The sequence below is a fragment of the Nerophis ophidion genome, linkage group LG21 (genome assembly GCF_033978795.1).
Source record: "Nerophis ophidion isolate RoL-2023_Sa linkage group LG21, RoL_Noph_v1.0, whole genome shotgun sequence".
NCBI classification, from domain to species: Eukaryota; Metazoa; Chordata; class Actinopteri; order Syngnathiformes; family Syngnathidae; genus Nerophis; species Nerophis ophidion.
In genome coordinates this window covers 9,166,175-9,181,393 of record NC_084631.1, presented here as the reverse complement: position 1 = coordinate 9,181,393, position 15,219 = coordinate 9,166,175, and the positions used below count along the sequence as shown (strand labels likewise).

Below are 15,219 nucleotides of genomic sequence, written 5' to 3'. Positions count from 1 at the left end.
CTAAAAGTCGTCTCTTCATCACATAATTACACAGTAATTTAGACATTTGTGTTGCTGAATCTTTTGCAATTTGTTCAATTAATAATGGAGACTATAAAGAAGAATGCTGTTGGTGGAAAGCGGTGGATTGCAGCTGTCTTTAGCACCGAGACACAGCCGGTGTTTCTTTGTTTGTTGTGAAGCTTTAACACAGAGCGGTCAAGCGAACATGTTTCTCTATGTCAACCGGCATATTTTTGGATGGGAAAATTGTGATATATATCTTACCGGAGACATCAGTGGATTATGCGTCCTCCTGCAGTAGCTGTCAAAAAAGGCAGCTGTGAGCTTGGCTTCTCTCCGAGACACTGGTGTGTTCACCGCAGCCATCCGACTTTCAGGTATGTCTTTACAATCTCACTAAAACACTATTAAAACAATAAGCAGATGAGGGATCTTCCAGAATTATCCTAGTAAATGTGTCTAATTACATCTGAAACGCTCACACTGCCGGAGCCGTTGCCTTTTATTTATTTATTTTTTATAGTCCTTTACTATCAATATCCTCATCCACAAATCTTTCATCGTCGCTCAGATTAATGGGGAAATTGTCGCTTTCTCGGTCCGAATTGCTCTTACTGCTGGTGGCTCACATTATAAACAATGTGAGGATGTGAGGAGCCTTCACACCGGTGACATCACGCGCACATACTTCTGGTAAAGGCAAGGCTTTTTTATTAGCAACCAAAAGTTGCGAACTTTATCGTGGATGTTCTGTATTAAATCCTTTCAGCAAAAATATGGCAATATCGCGAAATGATCAAGTATGACACAAAGAATGGACCTGCTATCCCCGTTTGAATAAGAAAATCTCATTAGAAGCATTTAAGTCTCACCTTAAAACTCATTTGTATACTCTAGCCTTTAAATAGACTCCCTTTTTAGACCAGTTGATCTGCCGTTTCTTTTCTTTTTCTTCTATGTCCCACTCTCCCTTGTGGAGGGGGTCCGATCCGATCCGGTGGCCATGTACTGCTTGCCTGTGTATCGGCTGGGGACATCTCTGCGCTGCTGATCCTCCTCCGCTTGGGATGGTTTCCTGCTGGCTCCGCTATGAACGGGACTCTCGCTGCTGTGTTGGATCCGCTTTGGACTGGACTCTCGCGACTGTGTTGGATCCATTATGGATTGAACTTTCACAGTATCATGTTAGACCCGCTCGACATCCATTGCTTTCCTCCTCTCCAAGGTTCTCATAGTCATCATTGTCACCGACGTCCCACTGGGTCATTATTGTCACCGATGTCCCACTGGGTGTGAGTTTTCCTTGCCCTTATGTGGGCCTACCAAGGATGTCGTAGTGGTTTGTGCAGCCCTTTGAGACACTAGTGATTTAGGGCTATATAAGTAAACATTGATTGATTGATTGATTGATTTCAGTAGGCCTTTAAATAAAACCTCTGCTTTGTTTTTAATGAGTACTTAGGCCTGCAACACTGCTGTATTTTAACGTGGGTCATCGAGGAGTGATTTCCATATGTTAATATTCAGTGTTTTAACGTTCATAGCTTTAATTTGGGAAAACTTCCGATCCGTTTTTGAGGTGGTCTGTCATAGCGATGGAAAGTACAGTAGTGGACAGAAGAAGGTGAATATCATGATGGATGCGTGTACAACAGTCATGTATTTGGGACAGTACTACAACATTTAGAGAACATAGTGTACTCAAAAGTGTGTGGTTGAGATGACGTCGTTGTTTGTTTGACCTTAGAACCTGGCAGGGCGTTGCTGCTGCAGACGTGACAACACCCCCATCTAGTGGACAAAGCTGCTCACTGCTCCAATCGGGATAAGATGGGGGGCGGTGGGGAGGCGAACGTTCATGTTCGTGATGACGGCATGGTCCCGCTTTCTTCCATTCATTGGCTGCTGATCTCTCCCAGCAGCCAATAGGTGGTCATCTTTCCTTTGCCTTTGACTTGCACGTCGCCTCTCAGCTCCAGCTGGAAGCAGCCGAACTCCTGCAGGACGTCGCAGGTGGCGGACGACACGTGGATCTTCAAAGCTGCGCGCGCACACACACACACAGACAGGCGTGGGTCAACGTGGCAACATCACAAATGTCATGTGTTCACCTTCTCCGCTGGACTCCATCCTGGACGAGGTGTTGACCGTGTCACCAAACAGACAGTAACGAGGCATCTTCAGGCCCACCACACCCGCACACACCGGACCTACACACACACAAGCAGGACTCTTATTTTGAAAACCACATTTTCTCAAAGCAAGTAACACCTAAGAAAAGACTTGGCTCTCCAAGTAGCGAAGTAGGCCTAAGTGTTCATTATAAACCATGCAGAAGTACCCATAGGCGCCGATCTACATTTCTGCCAGTGTGTGTGTGTATTAGTGTTGTCCCGATACCAACATTTTGTTACTGGTAAATAAATAATAAATAATAAATGGGTTGTACTTGTATAGCGCTTTTCTACATTCAAGGTACTCAAAGCGCTTTGACGCTACTTCCACATTTACCCATTCACACACACATTCACACACTGATGGGAGGGAGCTGCCATGCAAGGCGCCAACCAGCACCCATCAGGAGCAAGGGTGAAGTGTCTTGCACAGGACACAACGGACGTGACGAGGTTGGTACTAGGTGGGGACTGAACCACGGACCCTCGGGTTGCGCACGGCCACTCTTCCACTGCGCCACGCCGTCCCTGAATTTGAATCATAGTCAATCAGTCTGCGCGAGGAATGAACCGATTATAAAAAATAATCATGCCCAAAAACCCCTGCAGTGCCGTAATAGTGGAGGTTATGAGGAAAATCTTCTACCGCTTGCACTTTAGAAGGCAAAGGAATCGCACCCAGCATCGAAATGCAGTGACCTAAGAAATCGATATTTATATATATATATATATATATATATATATATATATATATATATATATATTAGAGATGCGCGGATAGGCAATTATATCATCCGCAACCCCGATCAGTAAAGTCGTCATCCACCCGCCACCCACCCGAACCAACATTTCATCAAACCCACACCCGCCCGTTCTTATATATCTAATATAGATGATGCAAGGCACTAGTGAGGTTAGAAAGTGTAACTCCCTCCAAATAGCACAGACACAATGGCTTTCTTGAACTGATTTATTTGAAGGCTTCCTCTCCCTTCAAATTCACCGTGAAAACTGTAATAAATAAAGCACGTTACAAACGTAAAAATAATAACATGCACAGCGTGCGGATCAAACATTTTACCAAGTAAAATACCAACAAATGACACATACTGGTACCAAAAGTATTTCGGTACTTTTCTAAATAAAAGGCAACCACAAAAAATGTCATTATTGGCTTATTTTTGTTTTGTTTTTTGTTTTTTACAAAAAAAATCTTAGTGTACATTAAAGGCCTACTGAAATGAGATTTTGTGAATTTTGTGAATGTGAATTATATTTATATAGCGCTTTTCTCAAGTGACTCAAAGCGCTTTACATCGTGACACCCAATATCTAAGTTACATTTAAACCAGTGTGGGTGGCACTGGGAGCAGGTGGGTAAAGTGTCTTGCCCAAGGACACAACGGCAGTGACTAGGATGGCACAAGCGGGAATCGAACCTGCAACCCTCAAGTTGCTGGCACGGCCACTCTACCAACCGAGCTATGCCGCCCCCCATTTTCTTATTTAAACGGGGATAGCAGGTCCATTCTATGTGTCATACTTGGTCATTTCGCGATATTGCTATATTTTTGCTGAAAGGATTTACTAGAGAACATCGACGACAAAGTTCGCAACTTTAGGTCGCTAATAAAAAGGCCTTGCCTTTACCAGATGTAGCAGACGATGACATCACCGGTGTGAGGCCTCCTCACATCCTCACATTGTTTATAATGTGAGCCTCCAGCAGCAAGAGCTATTCGGACCGAGAAAGCGACAATTTCCCTATTAATTTGAGCGAGGATGAAAGATTCGTGGATGAGGAAATTTATAATGTAAGACTACAAAAAAATAAAGTTAAAAAAAAAAGCGATTGCATTGGGAGTGATTCAGATGTTTTTAGACACATTTACTAGGATAATTCTGGGAAATCCCTTATCTTTCTAGTGTTGCTGGATGGATGTTACTGCATTGTTCAGCAGACTAAATTAGGAGCCTTTGTTGGTTTACTTACTACTAAAAGACAAGTTTTCTCATATGTTCAATATTTTATTTAAGGACAAACTTTCAATAAGAAACATGTTTAAAGGCCTACTGAAATGAGATTTTCTTATTTAAACGGGGATAGCAGGTCCATTCTATGTGTCATACTTGATCATTTGGCGATATTGCCATATTTTTGCTGAAAGGATTTAGTAGAGAACATCCACGATAAAGTTCGCAACTTTAGGTCGCTAATAAAAAAGCCTTGCCTTTACCGGAAGTAGCAGACGATGTCCGCGTGACATCACGGGTTGTAGGGCTCCTCACATCCTCACATTGTTTACAATCATAGCCAGCAGCAGTTAGAGCTATTCGGACCGAGAAGGCGACAATTTCCCCATTAATGTGAGCGAAGATGAAAGATTCGTGGATGAGGAAATTTAGAGTGAAAGACTACAACAACAACAACAAAAAGGCGATTGCAGTGAGATCGATTCAGATGTTATAAGACACATTTCCTAGGATAATTCTGGAAAATCCCTTATCTGCCTATTTTGTTGCTAGTGTTTTAGTGAGTTAAATAGTACCTTAAAGTCGGAGGGGTGTGACCACGGGTGTTTTGACGCCAGAGTCTCTAAGAGAAGTCACGGCAGCTGCAGGAGGTCGCTGGCTCCGCTGATCTCCGGTAAGAGGTGACTTATTACCACAATTTTCTCAACGAAAACTGCCGGTTGACATGTAGTCGGGATCCATGTTCGCTTGACCGCTCTGATCCATAGTAAAGCTTCACCTCCAGGTATTTTAAACAAGGAAACACTGTGTGTTTGTGTGGCTAAAGGCTAAAAGCTTCTCTCCCCCATCTTTCTACTTTGACTTCTCCATTATTAATTGAACAAATTGCCCAAGATTCAGCAACACAGATGTCCAAAATACTGTGTAATTGCGCTTTGAAAAGAGACGACTTTTAGCCGCAAGTGGTGCTGAGCTAATATGTCCCCTCCAACCAATAACGTCACAAACACGCGTCATCATTCCACGACCTTTTCAACAGGAAACTCCGCAGGAAATTTAAAATTGTAATTTAGTAAACTAAAAAGGCCGTATTGGCATGTGTTGCAATGTTAATATTTCATCATTGATATATAAACTATCAGACTGCGTGGTCGCTAGTAGTGGGTTTCAATAGGCTTTCAAGCACAATGCACACGAGCGAATGAAGAGCATACTTACTCAACAGCCATACATCTCACACTAAAGGTGGCATATCAACAATGCCAACACTGCCAACACTTTCCTTGTTTAAAATTCCCGGAGGTGAAGCTTTACTATGGATCAGAGCGGTCAAGCGAACATGGATCCGACCACGTCAACCGGCAGTTTTCGGTGAGAAAATTGAGGTAAAAAGTAGCCTCCTACCGGAGATCAGCGGAGCCAGCGACCTCCTGCAGCTGCCGTGACTTCTCTTAGAGACTCTGGCGTCAACACACCCGTGGCCACACCCCTCCGACTTTAAAGTACTATTTAACTCACTAAAACACTAGCAACACAATAGACAGATAAGGGATTTTCCAGAATTATCCTAGGAAATGTGTCTTATAACATCTGAATCGATCTCACTGCAATCGCCTTTTTTTGTTGTTGTTGTAGTCTTTCACTCTAAATTTCCTCATCCACGAATCTTTCATCCTCGCTCACATTAATGGGGAAATTGTCGCCTCCTCGGTCCGAATAGCTCTAACTGCTGCTGGCTATGATTGTAAACAATGTGAGGATGTGAGGAGCCCTACAACCCGTGATGTCACGCGGACATCGTCTGCTACTTCCGGTAAAGGCAAGGCTTTTTTATTAGCGACCTAAAGTTGCAAACTTTATCGTGGATGTTTTCTACTAAATCCTTTCAGCAAAAATATGGCAATATCGCCAAATGATCAAGTATGACACATAGAATGGACCTGCTATCCCTGTTTAAATAAGAAAATCTCATCTCAGTAGGCCTTTAAACATGTTTCTTATTGAAAGTTTGTCCTTAAATAAAATAGTGAACATACGACACAACTTGTCTTTTAGTAGTAAGTAAACAAACAACGGCTCCTAATTTAGCTGCTGACATATGCAGTAACATTGTGTCATTTATAATTCTATTATTTTGTCAACATTATTAAGGACAAGTGGTAGAAACTTGTTCATTTACTGTTAATATCTGCCTACTTTCTCTTTTAACATGTTCAATCTACACTTCTGTTCAAATGTGATAATCGCTTATTCTTCTGTTGTTTGATACTATACATTAGTTTTGGATGATACCACAAATTTGGGTATCCATCCGATACCAAGTAGCTACAGGATCATACATTGGTCATATTCTAAGTCAGGGGTAGGGAACCTATGGCTCTAGAGCCAGATGTGGCTCTTTTGATGACTGCACCTGGCTGTCAGATACATCTTAGCTGACATTGCTTAACACGATAAGTAATGAATAACTCCGCTAGTAATCACAGTGTTAAAAATAACGGTCTGAATATAAACCATTCTCATGCATTTCAACCCATCCATCCGGTTTCTACCGCACCTGTTCATTGATTGATTGATTGATACTTTTATTAGTAGATTGCACAGTACAGTACATATTCCGTATAATTGACCACTAAATGGTAACACTCGAATAAGTTTTTCAACTTGTTTAAGTCGGGGTCCACGTTAATCAATTCATGGTACAAATATATACTATCAACATAATACAGTCATCACACAAGTTAATCATCATAGTATGTACATTGAATTATTTACATTATTTACAATCCGGGGGGTGGGATGAGGAGCTTCGGTTGATATCAGTACTTCAGTCATCAACAATTGCATCAACAGAGAAATGTGGACATTGAAACAGTGTAGGTCTTATTTAGTAGGATATGTACAGCCAGCAGAGAACATAGTGAGTTCAGATAGCATAAGAACAAGTATATACATTAGAAGTACATTTGAGTTGTTTATAATCCGGGGAGATGGGATGTGAAAGGAGGAGGGTATTAGTAAAGTGTTGAAGTTGCCTGGAGGTGTTGTTTTAGAGCGGTTTTGAAGGAATATAGAGATGCACTTACTTTTACACCTGTTGGGAGTGCATTCCACATTGATGTGGCATAGAAAGAGAATGAGTTAAGACCTTTGTTAGATCGAAATCTGGGTTTAACGTGGTTTGTGGAGCTCCCCCTGGTGTTGTGGTTATGGCGGTCATTTACGCTAAGGAAGTAATTTGACATGTACTTCGGTATCAAGGAGGTGTAGCGGATTTTATAGACTAGGCTCAGTGCAAGTTGTTTTACTCTGTCCTCCACCCTGAGCCAGCCCACTTTGGAGAAGTGGGTTGGATTGAGGTGTGATCAGGGGTGGAGGTCTAAAAGTAACCGGATTAGCTTATTCTGGGATATTTGTGGAGTCTAGATTTGAGGATTTTGGAGGTGCTGGGGTACCAGGAGGTGCAAGCGTAATCGAAGAAGGGTTGAATGAGAGTTCCCGCTAGAATCCTCAAGGTGTTTTTGTTGACCAAAGAGGAGATTCTGTAGAGGAATCTCGTTCTTTGGTTGACCTTTTTGATCACCTTGGTTGCCATTTTATCACAGGAAAGATTAGCCTCTAGAATGGAACCTAGGTAGGTGATCTCATCCTTCCTGGTGATAACAATGTCACCCATGAAGTTCAAGAAGTCACAATAATGGTAAGAAGTATTTTATTCGTTGTTTAGCTTCAGAATAACAATGTTATTAAAAATAATAAGAGACTTATTATCCTCTAAAAATGTTGGTCTTACTTAAAAATGCATGCATTTAGTTGTATTCAGTGTTAAAAATAAAATAAAATGATATGGCTCTCACGGAAATACATTTAAAAATATTTGGCTTGTATGGCTTTCTCAGCCCAAAAAGTTTCCGACCCGTGTTCTGAGTCCTCATGTGTCCAGGGACGTATTTCCTGAGTTTATAAACATAATATAAATAAAATGAAAATAAAAAGAAAGAAGATTCGTTAACGCTCATAGTAGTATCGACTAGATACGCTATTGTACGTGGTATCGTTACAGTGGATGTTAAGTGTAGATCCACCAATGGCTTTTGTTTGTATTGTAGCATCCCGGAAGAGTTGGCGCTGCAGGGAATTCTGGGAATTTCTTCTGTAGTGTTTATGTTGCGGTGCAAAAATTCTTCCAAAATGTGTTTGTCGTTGTTGCTTAGTGGAGTTTCACTTTATGGCACATATTTATGACAGTGTTGGCATTGTTCATATTGCCACCCTTAGTGTGACATGTATGGCTGTTGAGTAAGTATGCCCTTCATTCGCTCGTGTGCATTGTGCTTAAAAGCCTAATGAAACCCACTACTAGCGACCACGCAGTCTGATAGTTTATATATCAATGATGAAATATTAACATTGCAACACATGCCAATACGGCCTTTTCAGTTTACTAAATTACAATTTTAAATTTCCCGCGGAGTTTCTTGTTGAAAACGTCGCGGAATGATGACATGTGTGCGTGACATCTCAAGTTGGAGGGGACATACTAGTGCAGCACCACTTGCGGCTAAAAGTCGTCTCTTTTCATCGCATAATTAGACAGTATTCTGGACATGTGTTGCTGAATCTTTTACAATTTATTCAATTAATAATGGAGAAGTCAAAGTAGAAAGATGGAGGTGGGAAGCTTTTAGCCTTTAGCCACACAAACACACGGTGTTTCCTTGTTTAAAATTCCCGAAGGTGAAGCTTTACTATGGATCAGAGCGGTCAAGCGAACATGGATCGCGACTACTGGTCGACCGGCAGTTTTCGGTGAAAAATTGTGGTAATATGTCGCCTCTTACCGGAGATCAGCGGAGCTTCTGTCGTGCTGCTGCTGCCGTGACTAATTCCCTCAGAGACTGGCGTCAAGACACCCGTGGACACACCCCTCCGACTATCAGGTACTATTAATGTCAGAAAAATTCTGTGTAAATTATCAAATAAGACTTTGTATTACATTGTGTTCCTGGCGAGAAAACACAATGCTAGAGCTTCCCAAGAAGAATGCTGGTCTTCCGGGCGGACAGATGGCAGAATCTGCCCAACTTCCACAGGCACTCTTTCAAGTATTTTTACGAACTCTTTCTTTGTTTTTTTATGGGACCCTCTTTGAACAATTTTATAGGAATTTCTTTGAAGTGTTCGGGAACCGAAGGCAAAGCTAGTCACGACCAACTTCCTTGAGGAAGCAGCTGTGGGAAGGAGGGGGTGAATATCAAATAAAGAAAGAGGAGCACGGTCTTGGGGGAGAGCATGGTGCAGGAATGGTACAGACAGTACCAGGCCGTGTCTCTCCTCAAACTTGAGTCCAAATTTAACTCAGTCGCTGTTTGATTCCTTGTCTTTTGTCTCGTTATAATAGATGTCATCAGTGTTTGAACCTGACAATTAAACTCACTAAAACACTAGCAACACCATAAAAAGATAAGGGATTTCCCAGAATTATCCTAGTAAATGTGTCTAAAAACATCTGAACCGCTCACAACTTAATTTTTTTATTTTTTCTAGTCCTCCGCTATCAATATCCTCATCCGCGAATCTTTCACCCTCGCTCAAATTAATGGGGAAATTGTCGTTTTCTCGATCCGAATAGCTCTTTTTGTTGGAGGCTCCCATTATAAACAATGTGAGGATGTGAGGAGCCATCACACCGGTGACGTCATCGTCTGCTACTTCCGGTACAGGCAAGGCTTTTTTATTAGCGACCAAAAGTTGCGAACTTTATCGTCGATGTTCTCTACTAAATCCTTTCAGCAAAAATATGGCAATATCGCCAAATGATCAAGTATGACACATAGAATGGACCTGCTATCCCCGTTTAAATAAGAACATCTCATTTCAGTAGGCCTTGAAAGTCAAGATAATTGTGACATTAGAGCTTGATCAGGCTTTGTTATTTATAGACTAAATGATTTGTGACATTTATGTAAACTCGCCATAAAATGAACAACAATAGGATTGATTTTCCAAAAATGAATGTAAAGATTGAACGTTGTCATCAATCCCACATAGGTGCTCGGTATCGGGCCAAAGCAGTATATATAGTATTTTTGGCCATGCGACAATACACACAGTTTGAACAGTAACACTGTGTTTAAATACCAGATACAGGTCAAACTTGTTTGACTCGTGTGTGTGTGTTTTGTAAAACTGACCGCTGTGGACGCCGATCCTCAGCTTAAGCTGCTCGTCAGGTCGATGGCGGATCTTGAAGCTGCTGACGGCGTCCAGCAGGGCGAGGGCCATGCGCGCCACCTCCCGGCCGTGCAGCTTGCCGTTCCTCACCGGCAGCCCCGAGACCACCATGTACGCGTCTCCGATGGTCTCCACCTGGTGGCGCCAGTTGTGTTATAAACTCCTTGTCTTGAATGGCATACTTGCATCAGTACACTTCAGTAAGTACACTGTGTAACCATTGAGAGTGCAGTACCGGGGGTGTCCAGAGAGCGTAAACAAAGAGCAAATAGCTGTAAAGAACAGCGGAAAGATAGTGTAACTAAGGGGGCGCAATGTTTTTTGTTTTTTTTTCAACCCTCAACAAATACAGTGGGGCAAAAAAGTATTTAGTCAGCCACCGATTGTGCAAGTTCTCCCACTTAGAAAAATGACAGAGGTCTGTTATTTTCATCATAGGTACACTTCAACTGTGAGAGACAGAATGTGAAAAAAAAATCCAGGAATTCACATTGTAGGAATTTTAAATAATTTATTTGTAAATTATGGTGGAAAATAAGTATTTGGTCAACCATTCCTCACTGATGGAAGGAGATTTTGGCTCCAAATCTCACGATACATGGCCCCATTCATTCTTTCCTTAACACGGATCAATCGTCCTGTCCCCTTAGCAGAAAAACAGACCCAAAGCATGATGTTTCCAGCTCCCCATGCTTCACAGTAGGTGGGTGTTCTTGGGATGCAACTCAGTATTCTTCTTCCTCCAAACACGACGAGTTGAGTTTATACCAAAAAGTTCTATTTTGGTTTCATCTAACCACATGACATTCTCCCAATCCTCTGCTGTATCATGCTAGAGCTCTCTGGCAAACTTCAGACGGGCCTGGACATGCACTAGCTTAAGCAGGGGGACACCTCTGGCACTGCAGGATTTGATTCCCTGTCGGCGTAGTGTGTTACTGATGGTAATCTTTGTTAATTTGGTCCCAGCTCTCTGCTGGTCATTCACCAGGTCCCCCTGTGTGGTTCTGGGATTTTTGCTCACCGTTCTCATGATCATTTTGACCCCACGGAATGAGATCTTGTGTGGAGCCCCAGATCGAGGGAGATTACCAGTGGTCTTGTATGTCTTCCATTTTCTGATAATTGCTCCCACAGTTGATTTTTTCACACCAAGCTGCTTGCCTATTGTAGATTCACTCTTCCCAGTCTGGTGCAGGTCTACAATTCTTTTCCTGGTGTCCTTCGACAGCTCTTTGGTCTTGGCCACAGTGGAGTTTGGAGTCTGACTGTTTGAAGCTGTGGACAGGTGTCTTTTATACGGATAACGAGTTCAAACAAGTGCCATTAATACAGGTAACGAGTGGAGGACAGAAGAGCTTCTTAAAGAAGAAGTTACAGGTCTGAGAAAGCCAGAGATCTTCCTTGTTCGAAGTGACCAAATACTTATTTTCCACCATAATTTACAAATAAATTCTTTAAAATTCCTACAATGTGAATTACAGGATTTTTTTCACATTCTGTCTCTCACAGTTGAAGTGTACCTATGATGAAAATTACAGACCTCTGTCATCATTTTAAGTGGGAGAACTTGCACAATGGGTGGCTGACTAAATACTTTTTTTGCCCCATTTAACTTCCTGCTTCTCAAGAACGATACTGATATCTGATTAACTTATTTTATATCTATTATTTATAGATTCAAACACCTTTTTTGCGGCCTCACTTTCGGGCAGCTTCTTTAGCAGCGGGCGGCTTTCAAAGCGATTTTAAAACACCGTCGTAATGATGTTGCTCTTTAAGCTAGTTGATACGGTTTGATGTGGTGGTGTTCCCCAAGGGTCAGATTTAGGCCCCGTTCCTTTTAATTTGTACACGCTCCCTCTCGGCGGTGTCATCAGTTGTGCTGCTGACACACGTGATTACATTCACAAGATCAATTGATGCACTTTTTAAATGTAGTTCAGATATTACATCTTGGATGTCAAAACACTTCCTCCGGCTTAACCAGGGCAAGCATGAGGTTTTAATTCTGGGTCCGAGGGCCTAGAGCAGGGGTCACACCCCCTCTAGCTCCATGCGGACCCGAGTGACGTGTCGACAGCCTGTTTTCACGTCCGCTTTCCCACAATATAAACAGAGTGCCTGCCCAATGACGTTATAGCTGTACAATGATCGAGGGCGTGTTTTTGGTTTCTTATGTGGGTTTATTGTTAGGCAATCTCATTAACGTCCTCCCAGCGCGTTAACAACACACAACAACAGCAGTCACATTTTCGTCTACCGTAAACAGCAATGTTGTGAAACTCTTAAACAGGACAATACTGCCATCTACTGTGCATGCATGTGTGACAATAACATCTACTTTTAGAGCAGTGGTTCTCAACCTTTTTTCCGAGTTGAACCCCCTGTGAACATTTTTTATTTATTTTATTTATTTATTTATTTATTTATTTTGGCAATCTTCACATAAAACAAAGAACAACAACAAAAAAAAGGAAAACAAAAAAAACACTCATTTGAGCAATGATTGAGCCGAAAGGGTGTAGGTTGAAGCAACGCTTATATAAACCTACCCCATCACAACAAGAACAAGATTCAAAAATATATAAAATCTAAAACATGCTTCACTTATATTACTTTTTTTTAAGCAATATATAAGCAACATATATGTAGCACACGTCTCATATACAGTTTAACATTTAAATCAAACATATACATTTGTACACTTATATATATATGTATATATATATATATATATGTATATATATATATATATGTATATATATATATATATATATATATATATATATATATATATATATATATATATATATATATATACACATTTTTTAAATTCCAGTACCCCTTATTCAGAGCAAAGCATTTTTGGTTGAAAAAAAAAAAAGATAAACAAGTAAAATACAGCACTATGTCATCAGTTTCTGATTCATTAGGGACGGCGTGGCGCAGTGGGAGAGTGGCCGTGCGCAACCCGAGGGTCACTGGTTCAAATCCCACCTAGAACCAACCTCGTCACGTCCGTTGTGTCCTGAGCAAGACACTTCACCCTTGCTCCTGATGGGTGCTGGTTGGCGCCTTGCATGGCAGCTCCCTCCATCAGTGTGTGAATGTGTGTGTGAATGGGTAAATGTGGAAGTAGTGTCAAAGCGCTTTGAGTACCTTGAAGGTAGAAAAGCGCTATACAAGTACAACCCATTTATCATTATTATCATTTAAATTGTATAACAGTGCAAAATATTGCTCATTTGTAGTGGTCTTTCCTGAACTATTTGGAAAAAAAGATATAAAAATAACTAAAAACTTGTTGAAAAATAAAGATTTCTACACATACTGCGATGAGGTGGCGACTTGTCCAGGGTGTACGCCGCCGTCCACCCGATTGCAGCTGAGATAGGCACCAGCCCCCCCCGCGTCCCCAAAGTAAATAAGCGGTGGGAAAAATGGATGGATATCTGTAAATATACGCCTCCCCTCTTAACCACGCCCCTTGGCCCCCCCCCGGCCACGCCTCCCGTCTGAGTACCGACAGTGTATTGCAATTTGCTGCACCGCACCCCGCAGTGTGAAGGCTACGCACTTAAAAGACCAAGTGTACGTTGGCTAGTGCACTCATTGTGTTTTTGTGCGCTGCCTTACCTTGTAAACGTCAAAGTTGTCTATGATGGCGTCGAAACATGTGTACAGGTCGTTGAGCAGCGTCACCACCTGTAACGCCACCAGATCTTTTGTTAGCCCACGGGGAATCGAGCTAGAGCTTTAGCTGGACCCGCTCACGGCTCACCTCCATGGGCGTGCTCTCTGCAGAGATGCTGGTGAAGCCCACAATGTCGCTGAAGTAGATGGTGACCGAGTCGAAGGCTTCGGCCTGGACCGTCTCGCCTCGTTTTAACTGCTCCGCCACCGAGCTGCACTCAACGCACAAACACACACACACACAACTTATGAGTGTGTGCTGCTGTGTGGTCTGTGACAATGCCCAGTACTGACTGCGGTAGAATCTGGTAGAGGAGCGCTTCGGCTTTGCGTTTCTCCTCATGATAAGCTTGTGTTCGTTCTTCCACCAGCTCTTCCAAGTTGTTGGCGTATTGTTCCATCCGGGACAACAGGTTGTCCAGGATGTTGGTCCTGGACTCCCTGCACATAGACACAAACGCACAGTTGGAGGATGTGCCGCGGAGGGATAACGTCTTGCTGAGCTTGTTTACTTGTTGTGCTTGCGTAGAATTATTTGGATGTGGTTGAATTCGGGCCTCTCGGTGGGCTCCTCTGCCCAGCAGCGCTGCATCAGCTGACCCAGTTCTGGGCTGTGACTGTGAGGGTCCACAGTGGGTCTGAGACACGGCCATTCACCCAGCACCACGCGGTCCACAATCTCTGCAGCACAGGAAGTTAACAATGAATGTCTTCATGCTGGGATCAGACCTAAATTGAGGACCTGGTCCTCACCTTTGGGACTGAGTGGGTTGCCCTCTAGGTAGAACGCTCCTCGCCGTAGCGCCACCTCCTGGAGGATGATTCCAAAGCTGTAGATGTCGCCCTTTTGAGTCCCCTGAGGAGGAGGAGAGTCCATCTGGAGAAGTTCAGGTGCCATCCACAGCCTCTCTGCGGGGTCAAAAAGACAGTCGGACACGGCTCACTTTGCGAAATCCGTCATCAACTCACGGGCGTAGTAAGAATGGGCGTCTTTTTCTGACTGGCTCTCAGCCTGAAGACTGCTCAGACCGTAGTCTGTGATCTTCAGCACGAAGCGCTTGTCCACCACACAGTTGGACGACTTCAGTTTCCCATGGGAGACGATGACGCTGTTGTGGAGGAAAACCATGCCCTGCAA

General features: G+C 42.7%; 1 protein-coding gene across 1 annotated transcript in view; it reads right to left on the bottom strand.

Moving 5' to 3' along the window:
- Positions 1-1,525: 1,525 nt before the first annotated feature.
- npr1b (natriuretic peptide receptor 1b) overlaps positions 1,526-15,219 on the bottom strand; it is a 69,151-nt gene continuing 55,457 nt past the window's right edge. Inside the window, exons 14-22 of the mRNA XM_061881797.1 lie at positions 15,051-15,213; positions 14,835-14,990; positions 14,594-14,762; positions 14,376-14,522; positions 14,170-14,293; positions 14,025-14,093; positions 10,346-10,520; positions 2,115-2,213; positions 1,526-2,044 (exon numbers count right to left, since the gene is read on the bottom strand). Coding sequence (XP_061737781.1) covers positions 1,899-2,044; positions 2,115-2,213; positions 10,346-10,520; positions 14,025-14,093; positions 14,170-14,293; positions 14,376-14,522; positions 14,594-14,762; positions 14,835-14,990; positions 15,051-15,213 — 1,248 coding nt within the window. The 3' untranslated portion in view covers positions 1,526-1,898. The remainder of the gene's footprint in view (positions 2,045-2,114; positions 2,214-10,345; positions 10,521-14,024; positions 14,094-14,169; positions 14,294-14,375; positions 14,523-14,593; positions 14,763-14,834; positions 14,991-15,050; positions 15,214-15,219) is intronic.